General features: G+C 43.9%; 1 protein-coding gene across 1 annotated transcript in view; it reads left to right on the top strand.

The window, feature by feature from the left end:
* Window positions 1-23,732, top strand: part of VAT1L (vesicle amine transport 1 like) — a 198,673-nt gene that overhangs the window by 86,551 nt on the left and 88,390 nt on the right. The window contains 3 exon segments of the mRNA NM_001133540.2: window positions 8,130-8,233; window positions 10,505-10,560; window positions 15,957-16,151. Coding sequence (NP_001127012.1) covers window positions 8,130-8,233; window positions 10,505-10,560; window positions 15,957-16,151 — 355 coding nt within the window.

Below are 23,732 nucleotides of genomic sequence, written 5' to 3' on the forward strand. Positions count from 1 at the left end.
TGAAAGTGAGAAACTGAACAGTTGTATGGGTACATCTCAAAGTTGAAAAATTATAAAGTGAGACCATTGTAAATGGAGTACCATCTATATTAGTGAGGCCTACAAACAGACTATGAAGATACAATGGTGAGTAAAACAAGCAAATCCCCATGCAAGACAATGGGGTTGGCAGCTGATAGGGAAGTACAGAGCACTGTGGGGGCACAGGTGAGCAATGCCTAAATGGAAGCCTGAAGAACATGTGGGAGCTCTCTTTTGGGTCTTACACATCTTATGAAGTAAATACTGTGCTTATTTTTCAGAGGGAGGCAAGGCAAGCCTGGTTAAGTAAATGTCACACAAATAGATGTGACGGGACTCAGTTCCAGGTGTCTGTAGTTCCAGAGCTTGTGATCTTTCTAGCACCCACACTCACTCTCACAAAGGAAGTGAGGGTGGCTTGTTCCTCAGCCAGGGAGGAAGCCAGATTGCCTGTATTAAAGTATGTGGTTTTGTGAGGTGCTTGGATGGTAGGATGGGGTTAGATCAGAGCTTCCAACCTCAGCACTGTGGACATTTGGGGCGGGATCATTCTGCTATTGGGGGGCACTGCCTTGTGCATTGTAGATGTTGAGCAGCATCCCTGGTCTTTACCCATTAGATGCCAGTAGCACCCCCCTGCCCTTCAAGTCATGAAAATATGAAACGACTCCAGACCCTGGTGGAGAACTGGGCTAGATTGATGAGGCTCTTGAAAGCTCTTAAATGGAGTAAACATTGCATTATGTCAGAAATGTAGAGTTCTTTGCAGATTTGAAGCAGTTAAGCACTGTTTTGGAAGGCGAATCTACAAAAAAAAAAAAAACTGATCTGGCTGCCATGTACAGGAATGGTGAGAGAAGAGATCTCCAAAGTCAGGAGAATGAGTAGCAGAAGGGGGAAGGGAGAGGCAGTGCCTATAGAGATTTTGAAGGAGAACAAGACAGAATGACCTATGACTAGGGAAAATACTGCAAGATGAGACCAAGACTTCTTTTCCTTTTTGTTGTTGTTAGACAATGAACAATGGAAGCTGTAATGACTTCCTTTAGACAAGATAAATACAGTGTGAGAGTGAGAACTCCAGGGGGCCTGCATAACAGGCCAGGGAAAGTGGGACTGGAGCTCCATTGAGTACAAAGCCACTCCCTTAGGCTGGATGTGGTAATTCACACCTATAATCCCTGTACTTTAGGAGGCCAAGGCAGGAGGATAGCTTGAGGCCAGGAGTTTGAGACTAACCTGGGCAACATAATGAGACTCTCATCTCTAAAAAACAATTAGCTGGGTGGTGTACACCTGTAGTCCCAGCTACTTGGGAGGCTGAGACAGGAGGATCTCTTGAGCCTAGGAGTTTGAGGCTGCAGTGAGCTGTGAGCATGCCACTGCACTGCAGCCTGGGCAACAGAACAAGACCCAGTCTCAATGATTTAAAAAAACCACCCACTTCGAGCATTTTCCAAGTGACTGACATGAGCTGGCTCTGGAAGTTAGGAAACTGAGATAAAGCACAATCTCTAGCCAAAGGAGCACAAAGCCCACAGAAGAAGGAAAGAAGGAATCAAACTCCCGATCGAGGGGGAGCAGCTAATTGTTCAAATGACTTGAATCTTGCAGATTCCAGTCATACGTGAAGCCAAGGGGTATAAGCTCAGAAAAGGCAGAGATCAGACCGAACTCCTGCACTTCTAGAGTAATGCCTGGCACATAATAGGAGCTTATTTTAAAACTGGTGGAAATTAATAAGAGTCTAATCACCTGGAAAGAATAGGGACAAAGGGATCTAGAAGGCATTCCTGGAGGTAGTATTGCTAAGTACATATGGGAACTACTAATAGTAAACACTTACCGAGAAGCCTACCACACATCAGCACTGGGCTTGGCCCCCTGTGAGAAACCTGTCACGTGCTGGGTGCTGTGCTTGGCACTCTGTAAGAAGCCTACGGTGGAGTAGGCATTGTGTCCAGTCCTCTATAAGAAGCCTGTTGTGTACCAGGCACGGTGCTTGGCACCCTGTGCAAAGCCTACTAAATGCCAGACACTCGGAAATAGTCTCATCCTGTGATGGTTAAAGCTGTGGCACAGATGAGTTCTCAAAAAAAGGGATTCAGAAAGAGAAAACAGAGTGGAGAGCCAAAGACCCAGCTGGAGAGCAAAGTCACCATAAAGGGGAATTCTTTCCTTGGCAAGGTCAAAGGGTTTCTCTCCCAGTACCGGCTCTGTTGGAACCTACCGCCACTCAAGGGAAATTCTTCCCTGATCTGTGTGGGCAAGAAGGAAAGAGGCAGCATTCACCATCCAGGGGCCGGGGCTGGGGACACAGGAAGGACAGACATGAAGGTCTTGGATCAGCAACTCTGAAATATCTTACCGCTGAATTTGGCTCATATAATCCCCAAGCTGGGGCTATTTGTGTTTGCTTTTTAAATCCGCAGAGATTTATGGCAGCAGGAAAAAGCACACAAAGGAATTGCTGCATTTGGCCTTCTGCCACAGCTTCTTTGCTTTCATGTAATAATCATACATATGCAGGTAGTGGTGAACACCCCCAGAAACCGGAGTCGGGGGGCACAGAAATGATGAGGATGGTCCTTGTTCCTCTGATGAGCCTTCCAGCTCCACTTGTGATTTTCATGATTATTTCATTAAAAGGGCTACTGCAGCGCTTTTCAATGTGAGTGTAATTGAGACAGGCCCAGTCCCAAGGCTGCTTATGGGACCAGGAACATTCTAAATAGACCCAACTGAGGCCAGTTCAGTACAATCCTTTTATGGGGTTTGTCATGACTCAACAGAGATGGAGCACTTTTCAATTTTGAAATTCTTACCTGAAGGAACATTTCTGCCCTTGATGGACAAGGAAAATAAGGCTCAGTGAGGTCAGGTGACTCACTGAGCAATAGCTGCTGGAATGGTTTGACAGAAAGAGCAAAAGCATCCTCACCCTCAGGTGCTGAGAATGATATCTGCCTCTGCCCAACTTCTCCACCCTGCACCCAACCACTGACCTTCAAAAGGATGCAATGACGGCAGGAAGGAGAGGATTTGTGGTTCTGTTGACCCCCAGACATGCATGTTATTCAACTGTAGGAATGCCGAGAGAGAGGCATGGACGGATGCAGGTGGCCTGAATGTGAAGGAGACCCACAAGTGTCTCCTTCTAGTGTTAAGCCCAAGGAAGCACCCCCCAGCTTTTCTCATCCCTGCTAGGTACCTGCATGGCATAGAAGTGACAGTGGTGGTCGCCTCGGGGTTGGCCGCTACTTACCCTACGAAACCCTACTTCGCCTGTGATGCCCTTGCCTGGTTTCTAGATGTGATGGAACAAACTAAGGTCTTCCCATTCTATGCAGTAGGCCCCGGGGTGAGTCACCTGACCTCACTGAGCCTTATTTTCCTTGTCCATCAAATGGGGATAATGATGGCCCCAGAGTCAGAGGATTGGCATGAGGCATAAATGTAGCCTGGGCAACAGAGCAAGACCCAGTCACAATGATTAAACACTTACGAAGTTCTTAGCATTCTACTTGGGACATAGTAATTGCTCAAGAGTGTGACACACTCTCTTTGGAAGGTCAAGAGCACAAAGCCTCAGCTCCAGTAATTTCTGGGCTGGTGTCTCCACCCACCCTGAAGGTTGAGTTGGAGAGGTTTTGCATACTCTTTTCTTTTCATGCCCTTTTCCCAACCAAAAGACTTGAAGTTGGGGCATTTTGAAAAATGGTAATCAATCAAAGCTACCATGGACCCAGAGCTTACCATGAACTGGGCTCTGTGTTCCATTTGCATCAATTCATTCAAGCTTCATAAAGAAAATGTAGGTGTTAGCACCATCATCCCCTTCCACAGTTGGGGGGAAACTGAGGCACAGAGCTGCTAAGTAACTCACCTTAGGTCACACAGCATGTAAGCAGCAGAACTGAATGCTTAACACTGAAATAAAATATATATTCCTAAGCCCAGTACTGTGTTGCCCTTGAGCCACCCCTCTCCCCTGCCTACCCACCTCCATGTTAGCTGTTGATTGTGATAGCCATTCCTAGGGTCCTTCTACAAGGAGTCAGTGGCCAGGCCTCCTGATTGCCATGGTTGGTGTCCCAAAGCCTTCTCACTGTCCTAGGTCAAGTTGTTATACTATTCTCTGAGAAGTGCCTTCCCTTTTTCACCTGGCCAGTTTCTACTGTGAAAACAGACCTGGGCAGAAGTGAGGGAGACAGGAACACAATTACCCAGCCCATAATGCAAGGTGAAGACCTGACCACAAACCTGAAGTCCACCAACCAAGAGTCCATGAGGTCCAACTCCCGCCTGCCTCTCCAGCCCAACCTCAAAGCAAGGGGCCCTTTGTTTTCATACTCCAGCCACACTGGCTGTTTCCCAGTCTTCCTCCCACCATAGGGCCTTTGCACATCCTGTTCCCTCTGGTTCCCTCTGCAGCCAACCCTCAACAGAGGGTCATCTTCCAATGCTCGTAAGTTGCTCTGTTGGAGCATTGATCACTCTGTGTTTGGTTCATTTATAGATGTCTGTCCTTGTAGACCATGAGCTCCTGGATGGTCAGGGCAAACTTCCACCTTCTCTGTGTATTCCCAACTCAGCATGCACAGTGCCTAGCATGTAGTAAACACTCACCAAATGGTTATCCAGTGGCTGGAAATTAAGGGTAAATTTGTGGGACTCTGAACCTGGGTCTTTCCTATAAACTCTGGGGGGAAACCAGCTTAAAAACAGAAATCTTTTTGTCTAGATGTTTGACCTAGGCCAAACTTTGGTCAAATGTAATCAGACTCTGAATGTATGTATTTTTATTTCAAGACAAAATTTAAGCCTGAATTCTTCAAAGACTAAATTAAATTGGCTGCTTCTCAGAGCTGCTTGCTAAAGTGATGCTTCCATACTTAATACTGGCTTGAACATTTATTAAGTCTTAAACTCAGACTGGTGAAAAGGCCATCATCTTTGGAGTTAAACTAGACCTAGAATTGAATTTCAGCTGTGCTAGTTACGTAAGCTTGGGCAAGATTGCTGCATCTGTAAGCCTCGATTTCATTTTTTTTAAAGTGGAGTTAAAATGCCTGCCTCATAGGCTTTTTGTGAGGGTTAATTATGAAATAGCTGTTATATAGGAGAGCTCTGAAATACGAGTTTCCTTTCCGAGGAAGCACACATATAGAGACACAGAATAGCAGTCTTAAACTGTTTTCTTCATCATCTTTCATTCATTCAGTTACCCATTCATTGAAACACTTGTGCATTCCTCTGGTCAATCACTATTTCTTGAGAAGCAACACTATATCCAACAGGAAGAGAAGGGCCATAGATATTATCATAAGCAGCACAAACATGGTCCAAGGGGCTTAAATTTTGGTGGAAGAGAAAGTCAATAAATAATTATAACCTATGATAGGTACTAAAAAGTATCTCCAGTGTAGACATTAAAGCATAAAGGAAACTAAAATGGAGATCTGTTTTAGGTGGAGTGATTAGTTACAGCTCCTCTGGAAAGATTGTATGTGAGTGAGGTCTGAAGGATGAGAAGGAGCCAGCTCTAAGGAGAGCAGGGGATAGGCTGTCCAGGCAGAGATGACAGCACATGCAAAGGCCCTGAGGTCAGAAAGTTCTAGGGACAATCAAAAGGCCAAATGCCTTGAGCTGTGGGTGGGAGGTGAAAATGGGGAAGTGCACAAGAGTTTATAGGCCACTGTTGGCTATGGACATGCCCTGCTTTTCTGCAGAACCAGAGTCCAGCGGACAGAGCAACAGGTCAAGGTGAGACTAATATAAGGAGATATGACTGGCAGTTTGTGGGAGAGAATGTGGCCCGCCACGTAGAATGCAGATGTGAGGGGCATCAGAGGACAAAAATTCAAGGCTGGGCAGACCCATCATGGGTACAGCAGGAGGTATGCATGGCCTAATATTGGTGAGGCTGCTTCTGACCACAGGTGGGCATCCTGCAGGCAAGGGGAGAGGTCTTGGAGAAGTGCAGTTCACTGAGATGACTTGGTGGCTCAGGAGGGCGGGCTAGTAAAAGCAGACCAGGACCCCACTCTCGCAAGAGTGAGCAAACTTAGCAGAAAACAGACTGGGCAGAAGTGAGGGAGACAGGAGCACAATTACCCAGCCCATAATGCAAGGTGAAGACCTGACCACCAACCTGAAGCCCACCAACCAAAAGTCCATGAGGTCCAACTCCCGCCTGCCTCTCCAGCCCAACCTCGAAGCAAGCACTCCTTTGTTTTCATACTCCAGCCACATTGGCGGCTTCCCAGTCTTCCTCAACCACAGGGCCTTTGCACATGCTATTCCTGCGGCCTAAGACACTACTCCCTTCACTCTTTACCTACTTAACTCCTTCCCTTCCCCAGGGATGCCTCTCTGATAGCCCTGATTGGGAAAATTCTCCATTTACACAATTCTATAGCCCCTTAGTGGCATGAGACCACATTTCAACTTAACATTTATTTGTGTAATTATTGGTGAATATCTGCCTCTTATACGCTCCAAAAAGAGGAGAAAGCAATACACTACATCCTCCAGTGCCTAGTACAGTGCCCAGTGCTGAATATTTAATGAACAAATTCATTTGTTAAAAAAAAAATGCCAGTTTGGCTCCTAAGTAACTGGTTTAGATCAGTAATTCTCAGAGCGTGGAGCTGGAATTAGCAGCAGCAGCAGCACCTGGAAACGTTAGAAATGCAAATCCCCATCACAGACCTACAAGATCAAAGAAAGGAAGGATTGCAATCTTTGTTTTAATAAACGCTGCAGGTTATTACAATGCACACTTAGGTTTGAGATCCACTGTCCTAATTACTTTGTTTTGAACTTTCAGGTGAGACTTAAGAGGACACCCCTGTGCAGATAAGAGCTCTATTAGGCAGGAAACTAAGCTGATCATTTTGGATGAGCCTTGGTAGTGGGCTGGATTTTGGACATGATTTGAGGGCTTTTGAAGGGCATAGTCACATAAAGACTCAGCTGCATAGGGAAGCTGACTTAGTCTCTGCACTCAGGAGATGTACATGCAGTTTCCTAGTTAGTGACACTACGGACACAGGACCCAGCTGTTAACACATGCTGCAATGCCTAAATTTTGCTAGGGTGAACTTGGGGGTAGAAAAATTGAGATATTTGCTAAGACAAGTTAATCCTGCAAACTTGCAAATACAAGGAACGCCATTCTTGTCTGAACAGAGCAGGGATCTGCCAGAATAGGGATCTCTGTGGGCATGAACATCTTCCCCACAATCTCCAGAGCCTTCCTGTTCTATAGCCCCCTCCTGTATATCTTCTAACAGTGGGAGCCGAGTAAAAGTTGCTTACATGCATTAATGAGTGAGTGAGTGAATCAATGAATGTATAAAGAAATGAATAGAAGAAGAGATCAACAAATGCTTTGTCTAATGCAATACAAATATGGCTTCTTTCTACTCCGCAACCTCCCATTGCTGGAGGAAGTTCATCTGTATTTAACCCTCTTCCTCTTAGAGTCAGTTTTAGGTTGGACCTGGACATTGCAGGAAGAGAAGTTTACAAGTTAGATTAATGTGCTTTATGTTTTCACTGTAAAGGGAGGTTAGGAGGGAGGAAGGCCAGTCCCTGCCAGAGAAGCAGCCCCATGAAGACAAGGAGCATACTGGTTTGGTTCACTCCGTCTCCAGCACCTTGAACAGAGCCAGGCAACTAACCCTTGCTCTACACATAGGAGTTGCCTGAGCCTCCCCTTTTGTCACCTCATTTCATTCTTACCACAAAGAAACATACTAGCTCCACTTTACAAAGGAGAAAGCTGAAGCTAGAGAATTTGAGTAAAGGAGCTAGATACAAACTCAGACCCAATGACCCCAAGTTCATTCCTCCAGCCCAGGCTGGGTCCCAGTGCCAGCTACCAGCCAGACTCTTAGCTGCCTCCAGTTTTGTGAAATTTTTATCACTGGATCTGGGAAGATAAATCCACTTCCTGGGCTTCTGCCCTATTTATTGCTACTCCTGGAGCTTTCAGGGTTCCTTATTCTGGGAGTCAAACAATATAACACAGGAAAGGAAAGGGATTGACAGTCTGGCTCCTGACAGGTCACAGAATTCTGCTTTGCCTTCTCACCATTTAGAATCTCTGCTGAAGGTGTGGACATTGTTTTGGACTGCCTCTGTGGTGACAACACTGGAAAAGGTCTCAGTCTTCTCAAACCCTTGGGAACCTACATTTTATATGGTGAGTGCAAAACAGCAGCAGGGACGTGGTCAGCAATAGGTACCTCTGCATATGTGCCTGCAAAGGCTCTGAAAAGTGAATTGTGCTGATATGTTGGGGTAGTGGGATGGGGGTGTTTCATGTTTTAGTGTTTCCTATAATGTTTCTATTACTGTGAGTTATTTTCAATGATCAGATAACATGTGCCTACTGTCCTATATCCTATTATTTCAAATGGGATGAAGCAAGACCAAGCCAATGTGGTCATTGATATGAGTAGAACCATTAAGGGACATCGCCCATAGAAGGTAGCACAGGTGGAAAAAATGAATGACTTCAAAGGAAGTTCAGAAATAAAGAAGGCATGAAGGACCCACAGTAGGATGGGGAAGAGTGACTAGGATATGCGGGTTTTAAGGGAGGATCTTCACTGTTCGAGAGGAAGTTGTGAAGTACACACTCTTCTTCCCCTAAACTACTCCTGAGCATCCCACTCAAGACAGAAGCTCTGGATAGATGGAGCTGATGTCTGTTTCCATCTCTTTCTACGTTCACTTCTATGCTCTTAGGAGTGGAAGAGATGTATGAAAAACAACTGGGAGAAGATTTTCTCCAGCAAAATGAGGCTCCAGGGCTTCCTTTGTTCTTCTTTTCTGTCATAGGCATGCAAACTAATTTAAACATTACTCTCCACAAGCTAAAATAGAGGAGTATTTGAAGCTAGATGGCATACGCTGAAGCAAAATAATAATGGGTTTATCCAATGTTTAAGATTCCTGGTACCTTTGTCCCCTGTAGGTACAATAGAAAACTGAGTCTTAATTCTGGGTAACTCAGAAAAAAAAACACTTATTTCCCTGCTATTTCCTGAAGAGCTTATAAAATAAATATTTGAGAGGTATAAATATGCAAGCATCTTTTTGTCATCTTCAGACCATTGTAACAGAAAGAAGGCTGAACTCACCAGAGGCAGGTAAACATCCCATTGCTGGAGTGTTCCAGTAATTTCAATCACGGCCATGTATTTCCTTTGAAGTGGACGTGTAGTTTATTATTATCAATGAGAGTCCCTGCACATTGCAAGGATATTGGATATGACTAACATGTGAGTCAAATGCAGATGGACGATGTAGTCATCTTTACTTATCATTTACCAATAATTCTATTTTTGTCCCAGTTTCTTGATGTCATTTTGGTGAAATTCAACTTAATTATTCAATGTGAGTAGTTCACAATTATCTAATTCATTACATTGATCACTTGGTCTAGTACTGTGATGCCCATGATACTCACCCCATAAAAACAGAAGCAATGGTTCACTATTATGCTGGTGGAAGGATAATTGCGGTCTTTGGCATTAGAAGTAATGACAAAAACCACAGTTACTTTTGCACCAACTTATTAACTGGCTACTAGTTTACCCAGGCTAAATAGTTTAAAATACACATGATTATTTTATTAAGTAACTCCTCTCTGAGAAGAACTTACTCCCAAATCTTTGGAGACAAGGCAGGAAAGTCGTTGAAAAAGCACCTGTATGGTATTTGAATGTTCCCCATACTGTTAAGAGCTCTCTCACTGCCCCCTCCTCTGCCCACAAACCCTGTAAAGGGTCTTTTCTCTCCATATGAGAATCTTAGGGAATCTTTCCCAACTCCACCCCCTATCTGCCCTCTGAATATTGCTTGTCCAATTGGCAAAACTCAGTTTCTCATACCACTTGTCTCAGACCTCTTTGGAGCTGACACATGGGTCACACCATTTCTTTGGTCCCTGGGCCTCTTTTCATTCTCACCTGTGAGCTTCTATACCCATTTTTTCCAATCCATCTATAGTCTAACACTGCTCCACCTCTCCCACCAGTTAGGTACCCAGCCCAGGTCAGAGCCCCAAGCCCCTCACTTGCTGGGGAATCAAATTCAGAATCACAAAGTAGATTCACTAAGGAGTTCCCTTCTCAGTCTCAAAGAACAGACCTAAAAAAAGACATTTCAGCAACTCATCATCTTATTCAAATGTTGGCCTACATCATATTTTTGCTACATGCCCAATTTTTCAAAGTAATGAAACGGTCACCATGAGAAATGTCACTTTCTCTTTGATCAGGGACACTCAGCTAAAATAGCCAACTTGATGCTTCATTCTCATTCCCCTCACTTTGCCAAGGCTTAATTAGATTTGTTTTCAAGATTTTTCCAGTTCCGGACCAAACAATTGCCATTTTTTTCATGCATAACAAGAGATGTCAATTTTCATTAGCAATTGCTTAATGTGGGAATCTTTCATTTTCAGGCTCATCCAACATGGTAACTGGAGAGACTAAGAGCTTCTTCAGCTTTGCAAAATCAGTAAGTATCCAGGCACATCTGATGTACTGTGGTGGCATGTTGATTCACATGTTGTGAGCTTTGTTTTTGTTTGTTTTTTTGTTTGTTTTGAGATGGAATCTCATCCTGTCACCAGGCTGGAGTGCAATGGCACGATCTCGGCTCACGGCAACCTCCAACTCCCTGGTTCAAGCAATTCTCCTGCCTCAGCCTCTCTAGTAGCTAGGATTACAGGCATGCGCCACCACACCCAGCTAATTTTTGTATTTGTAGTAGAGACGGGGTTTCACCATGTTGGCCAGGCTGGTCTCAATCTGACCTCGTGATCTGCCCACTTCAACCTCCCAAAGTGCTGGGATTACAGGCGTGAGCCACCACACCCAGCTGTGAGCTCTTCTATCATAAAGCATTGACTTAATCTTGTCTTTCATTTTCCTCATTCATTTCCCATAAAACCTGCACTCCTGCCCTGTTCCCTGCAAATGGACAGGACCAGAATTTAGACTACTTTTGTCTAAATAAAACAGAGAGGTGGGAGTGTCAGTGAAACTCAAGAAAGCTACAGCTTTATTTCAGTCAAAATTGCTTAAGTGTTGGTGTCTTTAATCATTGGTCAAAAATGAACTTAGCATTAGTGCATTTTCTTTGCTCCATAGAGTGGCCAGCCTTTCACTTTGCTATTTTCTGACCAGGTCTCTGGGGGCACTTGAGATTTCTCTGTGTCCCCATCCTCTTGAATTGGCGATAGAAATGAGGACCCTACGACCTCAACAAGATTCTGAGGTGACTTGTAGACTCAGACAAGCTCATAAACCACTCTCTGGGGTGATCATGCTTTAAATATGGTGGTTAGTTTGTCAGCCATTGCAAAGCGACATCCCTGGGCATTCACCTCACTACAAATTGACTCTGATCTATCTTCCTATCTGGAGCTATACTTGCTAGAATTATACGGATGTTGGCTTGAACTTTTTTGAGACAGAGTCTAGCTCTGTCATCCAGGTTGGAGTGCTGTGGCATGATCTCGGCTCACTGCAACCTCCACCTCCTGGGCTCTAGCAACCCTCCTGCTTCAGCCTCCCAAGTAGCTGGGATTACAGGTGCGTGCCACCATACCCGGCTAATTTATGTATTTATTTTGGTAGAGACAAGGTTTCACCCTGTTACCCAGGCTGGTTTTGAATTCCTGGGCTCAAGCAATCTGCTTGCCTCAGCCTCCCAAAGTGCTGGGATTACAGGTGTGAGCCATCGTACCCGGCCAAACTTAGTTTTTTAAATATCATTTCAACACCCCTTCCCCAGCCCAAATTCCTTCTCTTCTTTGAAATGAACCACCAGTACACCAGCACCAGCCCATATTGCTTTTTTTTTTTTTCTTTGCACGTTCCAGGGTATTTTTTTTTTTTTTTTTTTTTTTTAGTAATTTCAACTTTTTAGATTCAGGAGGTACATGTGCAGGTTTTTTGCCCGGGTATATTGTATGATGCTGAAGTTTGAGGTACAAATGATCCTCTCATTCAGATACTGAGCATAGTACCCAATAGTTAGTTTTTCAACCCCGGTCCCCCTCCCAGTCCCCTTCAGTGGTCTGCAGTGTTAACTGTTTCCATATTTATGTCCATGAGTACCCAGCTCCCACTTACGAGAGAACATGCAGTATTTGTTTTTATGTTTCTGCATTAATTTGATTAGGAAAATGAGCTCCAGCTGCATCCATGTTGCTGCAAAGGACATGATTCCATTCTTTTTTATGACTGCATAGTATTCCATGGTGTATATGTCTCACATTTTATTTATTCAGTCCACCATTGATGGGCACCCCTAGGTAGATTCCATGTGTTTGCTACTGTGAATAGAATGGCAATGAACATACGAGAGCATGTGTCCTTTTGATAGAACGATTTACTTTCTTTTGGATATATACCCAGTAATGAGACTGCTGGGTCAAATGGTAGGAACTTTTATTTTTACCCCTCCCCAACAGGGGATTGCTGCTTTTCACAGGATTTATTTTTGCCCCCTCTACTTTTGGACTTCTATGTGCCAGTGCAGCATCAATTGATCAACTCACTTGACAAGCATTTTCTGAGCACCTGCTGTTTGTGGTATTGTGCCAAGCACCGGGCTATCACAGTAAATAAGATAGGTGCACTTCGGGCCTTTTTGGTTCTTGTATACTAATGAGGGAGACAAACCCAAAATAAGCAAGATATGTTAATAACATGATTATAAATGGCTATTAAACCTCTGAAGGGGATAAAAATCGAGTGCTAAAATAGAAAATAGCAGGGTGGGTGGAGGCAATTAAAACAAAGTGGTCTGGGAAAAGTATGGTAAGGAGTTTGGAATTCATTCTAAGTATGGCACTATGTGGTATTTATATGCCCTCAAAGTGCCAACATCGGCTGCCAGAAACATCAGCCCCAAACATTCTGGAATGGATAATACTCCCTGCACTTGTGAGATTCAAATCAAAGGTCCTCTCTTTGCATTTGGGCTTTAAAATATGGGTCAAGGATCATCCTGACTACAGAACCTACAGGAGGAGCAAGAATAGAGTGTAATGAAGGATGCTGTCTGGAGTGTGTCCCCTGAAGACAGGCTTTGTGCCATGCACAGCTGCTATGTTGCTGTGGCTGTAATTAACATGATGTTGACAGACTGCTGTGGGTAACCACACTGGTCCCAAATTACATACCATTGTAAGAAGTGTTTTCCCTTTCTCCTCTAAATGCACAATCCCAACACACAGTGTTAATGAAATAATTGCAGCGTGCCCATGCTCAATGAAGGCATGCATAAATGCACAGCCAGGATGGAGATGGAGATTCCTCTGCCCAAAGCAGGGGTTCCTATTACCACGACGCTTTGTACCTGGAGGTCAAGAATGAGGATGTTTTCTTTCAGAGGCCTGCTCAAACACTGAGGGTCTTTTGGAAGAAAACTGAAGAGAGGGCCTATGAAGAGGTGGAACTTTGCTCTGAAAAGTTCTAGAAAAAAAAATTTTCAATGTATTCAAGAGAGGCTTAGAAATTAAAGGTCGACTGGAATTATACAGGAATTTCCCACTCAGTTATCTTAATGATGTTGCATCTTAAAATCGCTGCAGAGTTTGTGCCTCACTATTTGTCAAGCATGCCATTTTCTTTCACACCATAACGATGATGATACTAATAGAGGAAGTTAACATTTACAGAGCAATCTGACTCCAGATTTGGAGCTCTTATTCACTAAACCAAAAACATCTTGTTCAAATTAAGATAATAAAAGTGGTGTATGTTTATAGAGCACCTCATACGTGGCAGACACTCTGCTAAGCACTTGATATGCATTAACACATTTACTCCTCATAACCACCCCATGAGGAACAGTGAGGAAACTGAGCACAGAGAAGTTAAGAGATTTGCCTAAAGTCACACAGCTAGTAAGTGACAAAGCTGAGATTCAAAACTAGACATTCAGCTCTATAACCTTAACCGCAACTGTGCAGCAATTGTACATTTGCAGCAAGCATTCATTCCACAAACATTCACTGAGGCATTGCAGATACACTGTGAATCAAGTTATTATTTCTCTATATTTGCTGTATTTCCCAAGTTGGTTTGTTTTAAATGAGGGTCCTAAAAATCACTGTCCCATAGAATAGTATTTTGGATGTAAGGAATACTTTAAGTTATTTAGTGGTTTCCAAACCACTTGCCTCACCACACCATCTGTGCCATGAACCTTTGCCAGGTAAGACCATCAAAACTGGAAGCCAAGAAACCTAAGGTCAAATGCGTGGCTCTTATTGGTCCCCCGGCCCTCTCTGAATGTGCTTTTGTAAATAATTTTGTATATGAACCTCATCATTGTTTTCAACCTGTCTTTTCCATGCTTATTCTCCTAGTGACACGAGCTTCCCCATTTAAAAAAATAAAAAATTTTCACTTTAGTTAGTCTCCTTAATTCTTTTTGGAAAGAGGATATAAATGAGCTCAATGATAACACAAATGTTATCAATGTTTCCAAATGCCCATCACGTTCCTCTTTGCATCCTGTATTGAAATGATATTGAACATCTTATCTCCTAGAATCCTCCAGAAACTGGACGTTTGGATTTCTAACCTATAACCAGCACCAAAGGAAAAGCAATTAAATCACAACAAAGCAGTTGGATCCCCATTTCTCTAGGTTTCTAGTGGATTATTTACTTATTTTGATATGAAGGGAGGAAATGACAGACTGGAAAAGAGATGGCCACATTCAATAGTTTGTAGGTATTTCACCCAGAAGTTTAGTCCAGGGCATCTTGGCTTTAATGCTATGGATATTTGGGGCTGGGTAATTCTTTGTTGTGGATTATTCTTTGCTGTGAATATTCTTTGTCCTGAGCACTGTGGGATGTTTAGCTGCATCCCTGGCTTCCACCCACTAGATGCCAGTAGCACCGCCTCCTGCTTCAGTCATCACAAACAAACAAAAATCCCCAAACAATATCAAATGCCCTCTGGGGGACAAAACTACCCCCAGTTCAGAACCACTGATTCAGTCCCAACAATTTGGCCTCATCATTTCTTCATGCTGTCCCTTCTTCCTAAATCAACCCTCCTCCCTCTTCTTCATCCGATGGATCCCTACCCACCTCCCCAGATTTAGCCTTATCATAACCACTCCCCCAGGAAAGCTGCTTCTGCAGTCAGAGTGGCCACCTCCATCATGTTCCCCACCACATTGTGTAAACTTCTCTGCCATCCTACTTCCTTTAACAACCCCATCATCACCACCACCATTCACTGAGCCAAGTGCTTTACACTTAATAACAGAGAACATTGTAGAGCCACGATTCAACTCCAGAGCTGATGATCCTGACCATGTACTTAATGTTTCAACTACATGAGGCCTTGTAGTTACTTTTGGGCTCTCTCTCCCACTTAGACCTGAGCGTCTCATAAGCATCACTATCTATTTCTTCCCATGCACTTGCAACAGTGCCTAGCAAAATAGATGCTTTAAAAAAATACACCACTGTCCAAGGCGGGTGGATCATGAGGTCAGGAGTTCATCACCAGCCTGGTCAAGATGGTGAAACCCCATCTGTACTAAAAATACAAAAATTAGCTGGGCATGGTGGTGGGTGCCTGTAATCTCAGCTACTCAGGAGGCTGAGGCAGAGAATTGCTTGAATCCGGGAGGCAGAGGTTGCAGTAAGCTGAGATCATGCCACTGCACTCCAGCCTGGGCTACAGAGCGAGACTCCATCTCAAAAAATAAAAATAAAAAAATACACCACCAAGAGCAACCTCTTGGCCAGCTGGAATCTGCTGAGCTGCAGCCCCATGCTCCCCCTGTAGTAGCTGATGACATCAGCGATGCTGCAAATGTAGGCTTAACCCGGGTATTGAGTTCCTATAACCTGACACTGCCTCTCTTTGCAGTGGTGGCAGGTGGAGAAGGTGAACCCCATCAAGCTGTATGAGGAGAACAAAGTCATCGCGGGGTTTTCCCTTTTAAATCTGCTCTTCAAACAAGGCCGGGCGGGCCTCATTCGGGGAGTGGTGGAAAAACTCATAGGGCTCTACAACCAGAAGAAGATTAAGCCTGTGGTGGACTCCTTGTGGGCTCTGGAGGAGGTAAGAATGGTGCTTTTCCTCTGCAAATAAACTCCTCTTTTTAACTCAGGAAGGTTTGGGCAGCCAAATACAGTCTTCTACTAAATGATTTTTTTCCCAGATGGGTTTGTTTTAAATGAGGGTCCTAAAAGTCACCTGAACCATAGAATAGCACTTTGGATATAAGAAATACTTTAAGCTCTTTGGTGATTTGCAAACCACGTTCATCATCACACCATTTGTGCCGTAAACCCTTCCCAGGTAAGGCCACCAAATTTTGATCGATGTCTACAATTCGTTGTGGTTACAAGAGCGTGTGTACATTGTTGAGGCATCATGTATATTGTCACCTTGTGAGTATATAAGAGATCAGTGTCAGAGCAGACAGTGGCTCTGAGCTAAAATGATTTGTGTGCTCAGCTGGATGCCTTGAGCTCCGATGAGACATTAGCTATCACGATGGACTTTGGAATTACTGCTGAATTGTTGGGTCTAATGTTGGATTGAGTCTTTTTGTTAGTTGATCTTCCAAAAGTTATAGTATTTGGAAGCATTCCTTGATCACAAGAACATTAAAAACCCCTAATGGAGCCTTGAAGGATACTGAAGCATGAACTGGTTGTATTGGTTCACATGGCCCTTGCTAGGAGAAGGCAGGGTCTAGAAAATCCTTCAAGTAAGGGGAAGGTTTGGGCATTTGGGAAGTCAGTTAATGGTAGCTACTTGTAGAAGAAATGAAGAGATGTGGCCTGGATTTTAAGAGGTGTTTTACTAAGAAACCTAAGTCAAGATTTTTTAACCTTGGCTTCAGGGAGCCATGACGCCCCTGAAAAATATTTTAAAATATGTGAGAATGTTTTTTTTTTTTTTAATTGTTTTGCATTTTGCATGAGGGAAGTGCCTTATGGTACAAGTACTTTGTTGTACTTTTGCAAGTCACAAATACTTTTTAAAAAAATAACAAGTACAAAAGTTCTAGTGGGTGTGCTTCTGGCAAGAAGGCTGTGTCTGTTTGCCTGAACGATTACATTGGCCCAAATCCAATGGCTTCTCTAAGCACAGAAATACCACTAGAAAGGCTCTTTGGGGGTCACTGTATATTCAAATACAACTCGTCCTAGATCAATGGAGCAGGAATGTGCCTTTATCTCTCTCTAATACTGCAGTGTCATGGATGGGCTTAAAACCTTTAGCCACCAAAAACTTTGTTTCTTATGACAAAATAAATACTCATTACAGAAATTCCTAAATTAACCAAAAACATAAGGAGAAAATAAACTGCAAGTCCACATTCCAGAGAAGGATAACATTGTTAACATTTCGGTTTGCTTCCTTCCAGTCTTTTTTCTATTGCAGATGCTCACCGTGATTCAATTTAGTGCTAAATCATATCAGATAATTGTGCATGCCTTCTGCTGTGTAATTGCCAGTACAGCTAGCCTATTGCTATAATTTTCTTTAAATGTTTTTAATTCAGTGAGTCAGACACCCATATGGTATTCACTATCGTATCTCATTGGAACAGGGAAAGGGCTGGGCTACCTGGTTACTGGGTTCTCAATGGTCAGGAAGGAGAGAAAACGGAATCATCAAGAAAAAAGCTAAGAGATATACTTGTCTGTGGGCCAGAGAACAGCTAGCCTATTGCTATAATTTTCTTTAAATGTTTTTAATTCAGTGAGTCAGACACCCATATGGTATTCACTATCGTATCTCATTGGAACAGGGAAAGGGCTGGGCTACCTGGTTACTGGGTTCTCAATGGTCAGGAAGGAGAGAAAACTGGGAATCATCAAGAAAAAAGCTAAGAGATATACTTGTCCGTGGGCCAGAGAAGGTGACTTACACTTGAACTCAGTGCCCAAAAGGACCCAACAAATCTGGTAGCATTTAAGTGAGAAATGAAATCCAAGAGGAGTCCACTTGGTCCGGTGGGTTCTTGTTCTAGTATTTGAAATCACCCCTTGGTTACAATGGTAATTGAATCACCATTTATTGAACAACTACTTTGTGCCCAGTACTGGGCAAATGCTGGAGCTACAATGATGAACAAATGGCCAAGATCCCAAGACTTCATGGAGTTTTCATTCAGAGGAGTAGGAGGAGATAGAAAATACTGAAATAAACAATAATAAGCAAGGTAGTTGCCTGTCGTAATAAGTTCTTGGAAAGAGATAAATTTGGATATATGTTGGTGAGTGGAGGGGGGAGACTTAATTTCCATAGAGCGATGTTGCCTAACTTATTTTTCATTGTTGCTCCTCTAAAGAGACTTTCTAGATACTATTTTGCCTAATAAACTCGTGAAGTTTTACTACCATACATGTATGTGTATGTACACATACGTGTGTGTTTATGTCCTGTATGTATATCTGTATTTTATATATTAAAAGAGTAACTTTATTTTATCTTCCAAGAGCCAATGTTCATCCCACTGGGGTGATATCATGCTTATTGAGAATGCATGCTGTAGAGAAACTTTGAAGAGGGAAGGTTTCTCTGAATAGGTATCATCTGAGCTGGAACATGAAAGAGGCAAGAAACTAAAGGGAGAGAATTCAACAAAAGGAGATCCCTAAAAACAAAGGGGTGAGGAACAAAAGATTTTGGTAAATCCCAAAGGGGGATTATTGTGAGCCAAGGAGGGAATGGTACAAGCAGACTCTGAGTAGGTTAGCAAGGACTGGATGGAAATTTGGGTTTTACTCTAAGCAGCATGGGGGCTGCTATAGGTTCAGAGTCAGGAGGTGCCACATCCTGGTTCCAAGGGTGTTATCCATCAGGACAGAAGCTGAAATTGCCAGGCAGGATCCTGGGCAACTAGGCAACTACAGAAGTCTGATATGCAAGGAAGATCTCAATCCAGCTAAGGAATAGGAAAAGCATGCTAACTACAGACCAGGAAGCCTCCCAATGGAGAAGCTCAGCTAGCAGTAAGGAGGGTCTGACCAGGCACAGATGGTGCACGTGAGGCAGCAAGGCTCATCTCCAACCCTCAGTGCTGGGGGAAACGGTGCTCCATGCGTGCTGGGGTTGTCAGCACTAGCTCAAAGACTGAGTCCACTAAGGACGCAGAGCAAAGGTACTCAGGACCAGCACTAATGAGAGATGAGAAAGCCAAGGCTGGCAGCTTGCTTGACTGAGTCATGGATCATATGCAGGCAAGTCTGGGACTTTACCTTGAACATACTTCTTCCATCTTTATTCTTAGCACTGTCGTCTAAGCTGGGTGGACTCAAGAAATACCTAAACCAGATCATGTCCAACCTTGCTTCAAATCCTTCCATGGCTTCCTGCTATACCTGAAATGCAGTCTAAATTCCTCGTTGAGGTCTGTAAGGCCCTGCACTGTCTGACTCCTGCCCATCTATTACCCTTACCTCCTCCTCCTTCAACCTCACCTCCTCCACCCAAGCTTCAGCAGCATTCATGTTTCTAGTCCTTGAGCCCACCCAGGCCTTCCCTGTCTTGAGCCTTTGAACGTGTTGCTCCTTCTATTTTGAACACTCCTCTTCCCAATTTTTGAGTCTGCTTCCTTCAGGTCTCAGCCTCAGTATGACCCGTACAGAGAAGCCTTCCCCAGCCCCACTCTTGAAAGTAGCCCCTTGCACAGCCACTGCAGGCCAGGCCATTCTCTCTCCCTTTACTCCATTTGATACTCTCCATTGTATTTACTGCCAGTTGAAATGATCCTGTTCTTTTATTTGTCAACTTGTTTAGACTCTTGCCTCCCTTCCACTAGAATTTAAACCCTACATGAGGGAAGACCTAGACTATATTATTCCAGACCCCAGTGCCTGGCATGGAATAGGTGCTCAATACATACTTACTGTGTGAACGGAACAATCCACCAATACAGAGAAAGAGGACTAGTTGGACATTTTCTATGTTTAACAATAAATATGTATTGATTGAGTGAATTAATGAATAGATGAATGAATGAATGAATGAATGAATGAATGAACACGGTATAATTTTAAAAGATTATGTTAAGACAAGGTTTCTCAAAATAAGTAAATACATAAATAAAAGACAGGGTTTCTCAGCCTGGGCATGATTGAGATTTTGGGCTGAATAATTTTTTTGCTGGGTAGGGAGGGACTGCCCTGCGCACTGTAGAATGGTGAGCAGCATCTCAGGCCTCTACTCCCGTACCGCCAGCGGTGGCAGTAGAAAATGTTCCCAGACATTGCCAAATGTCTCCTGGGTGGAACAAGAGTAGGGGCAAAACCACTCCTACTTGAGAAACACTGCTTTTAAAAGAAGCCATGATGGCAAAGACAGTCACCAGCAAGATAAAGGAATTCTAGGTTCCTGTAGCAAGATAGTCCTCCATAGAAAGGAGAGAGACAGCTGTAGCCTGTTTGCCAACAACAGCACCCACAGCCACTCATCAAGAACACCCACCACCTTTCTGCTGGCTTTCTGCAATATTTACAGACATCTGTTTGGAGCTGCAGTCGGACCAAACGTGGCTATTTATCAAGCCCACACAGCTCTTCTGGGCTTGAGGAGAGTGTAACATGCTTATTACTTGCAAACCTCTGAAGGACTGTAACGATTTTTCCCCTCCCGTTTGGTAAATGCACAAAATTGCTTCTCAAGCCAGCCCTATAACTTCATCTATGGAATATAAAGCCCACAGGGATTCAAAGAAAATTTTCTTGGGCTCTCTGAGCCTCAGACTAGAAGATTTAATAATATCAGAGACGATTAAAGTTTCCTCTTAGCCATCTGTCTTTGACTTTATTGTAAATTTAATTCACAAAGCAGAGTGGGTCTACTGCAGCCTCGGGTTTGCTTCCAGATACTAAATGTGCAGCTGTACATTAAGTTGGAAGAAAGTTAATCTCACCAAACAGTTTAGAGATGGAAAAGAAATAAAAAATACTTGCATTTTTCAACCAAGCAGCAGCAATAGTGTCGAGAGCCTACTGTGTGCTGTGTGCTAATACTCTTTTAGGATATCGAGTCTACAGAAGTCATAGACAACATGTTAATACTTGCATTTGTCAACCAAGCAGCAGTAACATTGCTGAGCACCTACTATGTGCTATATGACAATCCTGTTTTAGAAAGTAAAATCTACAGAAGTCATAGACAACGTGTTTCCTGCCCTTGAGTTTATAATTTAATGTCTGAGACAAAAATAAAATCTATAAAACAATTAGACAATAATTTAGTATGCAATCACACAGTATTAATTTCAACTCCAACTGGATTTGAAAACAAGAGAGAACAATGTTAAGAGTGAATGTTAGCCAGGCACAGTGGCTTACGCCTGTAATCCCAGCACTTTGGGAGGCTGAGGCAAGCAGTTCGCTTGAGGTCGGGAGTTCGAGACCAGCCTGGCCAACAGGGTGAAACCCCATCTGTACTAAAAATACAAAAAATTAGCCAGGCATGGTGGCAACGCCTGTAGTCCCAGCTACTTGGGAGGCTGAGGCAGGAGAATCGCTTGAACCTGGGAGGTGGAGGTTGTAGCGTGCCAAGATCGTGCCACTGCACTCCAGCATGGGCAACAGAGCGAGACTCTGTTTCACCAAAAAAAAAAAAAAAAAGGAGAGAGAGAGAGAATGTTGAGAGATGGATTTTACAGATGAGGTGGGGTTTGCTTGGTATAGGAAGGATAGGAAAGGATAGGAATGATTTGGATGATACTGGAGTTACCAAAAATAGATGTGACAAGCAGGAGGGACAGCGTGAACAACATCACAGAAGTCGGAGTGAGTATGGAGTGGGTGGGGTAGAGAGAAAAGTCTGGGCTAAACAAAGCGGAGGTTGCTGGCTGCAGAGGAGAGGAAGTAAGATTTGTTTGGTCAATGGAGTCAAATCATGGTCCCCTTTGCTGCCAGGCAGAGGAGTTTGAGCTTACATCCTGGGTAGGGGGATTGCTGTTGGAGAGTATGGGGCCTAAGAAGCATGACATCATTTCATCTTCTCCTTTCCCTAAGGCCCACCCTGGCCTCAAGTATGATCACTGTAAAGATTCACACTTAGATACAGCTGTGGTCTCTGATTAAAATTGCCTTCCCCTATCTGCCACTTCATAGTACACAGATGGCTGAACAGAGATCTCAACAATTTTTTAAATGTTCTATTGAAGACATGATCTGGGCCAGGCATGGTGGCTCACACCTGTTATCCCAGCACTTTGGGAGGCCAAGGTGGGCAGATGGCTTGAGCCCAGGAGTTCGAGACCAGCCTGAGCAACATGGTGAGACCCCATCTCTACTAAAACTACAAAATATTAGCCAGGCGTGGTGGCACACACCTGTGGTCCCAGGTACTCAGGAGGCTGAGGTGGGAGGATGACTTGAGTCTTGGGGGTGGAGGTTGCAGTGAGCTGAGATCGTACTACTGCACTCCAGCCTGGGTGACACAGGAAGACCCTGTCAAAAAAAAAAATAAGACATTATCTTTACTATTTTACATGATTTATATAAAAGTCTATGGCTACACTCTCCAGTATGGTACCACTGGTCACATATGGGTATTTAAATTTAAGCTAATTTAAATTAGGTCAAATTAAAAATTCAGTTCCTCGGCTGGGCGCGGTGGCTCATGCCTGTAATCCCAGCACTTTGGGAGGCCGAGGCGGGCGGATCACGAGGTCAGGAGATCGAGACCATCCTGGCTAACACGGTGAAACCCCATCTCTACTAAAAATACAAAAAATTAGCCGGGCATGATGGCAGGCGCCTGTAGTCCCAGCTACTCGGGAGGCTGAGGCAGGAGAATGGTGTGAACCCGGGAGGCGGAGCTTGCAGTGAGCCGAGATCGCACCACTGCACTCCAGCCTGGGCGACAGAGCAAGACTCCATTTAAAAAAAAAAAATTCTGTTCCTCATTTCACCTATGCACATTTCAAGTGCCCAGAGCAGCACAGCTGTAGGAGAACAGTTCCATCGCTGCAGAAAATTCTTTTGAAGCTAGTCTATGAGACGGTATCATCCTTTTTTTGGGAGGTAGGAAAAACTTTGTCTTCCTCACTTTGGCTGTAGTGAAGATTGCTGCCCAAATGCAGTCATTTATTGGATGTAAGTGTCCTCAGTCTCGCTGAGTCTTCTGCATTTTTACCTCCATGTTAATGACTATGGTTTAATTAGATTTGTGTTTTTCATTCTAAGCTGTCACTAAACCTGTACAGAGATAGACTGGCCCGAAAGAATAAATGAAGGAAGAAAATGTGATGCTGAGCTTGATAGGGACCTTTATCTGTCCGAGGACAACAGGGTAACTTGATAAAATGATTAGGCTTGGCGCGGTGGCTCACGCCTATAATCCCAGCACTTTGGGAGGGCGAGGCGGGTGGATCACGAGGTCAGGAGATCGAGACCACCCTGGCTAACACAGTGAAACCCTATCTCCACTCAGAATACAAAAAATTAGCCTGGCATGGTGGCACGTACCTGTAGTCCTAGCTACTCGGGAGGCTGAGGCAGGAGAATCGCTTGAACCCGGGAGGCGGAGGTTGGAGTGAGCTGAGATCGCGCCACTGCACTCCAGCCTGGGTGACAGAATGAGACTCCGTCTCAAAGAAAAAAGATTAATGTGAGACACCAAGGACAGAGAGGGTGGAATGGCCCGAGTCAAGGCTGT

Source organism: Pongo abelii, chromosome 18 (assembly GCF_028885655.2).
Source record: "Pongo abelii isolate AG06213 chromosome 18, NHGRI_mPonAbe1-v2.0_pri, whole genome shotgun sequence".
NCBI lineage: Eukaryota > Metazoa > Chordata > Mammalia > Primates > Hominidae > Pongo > Pongo abelii.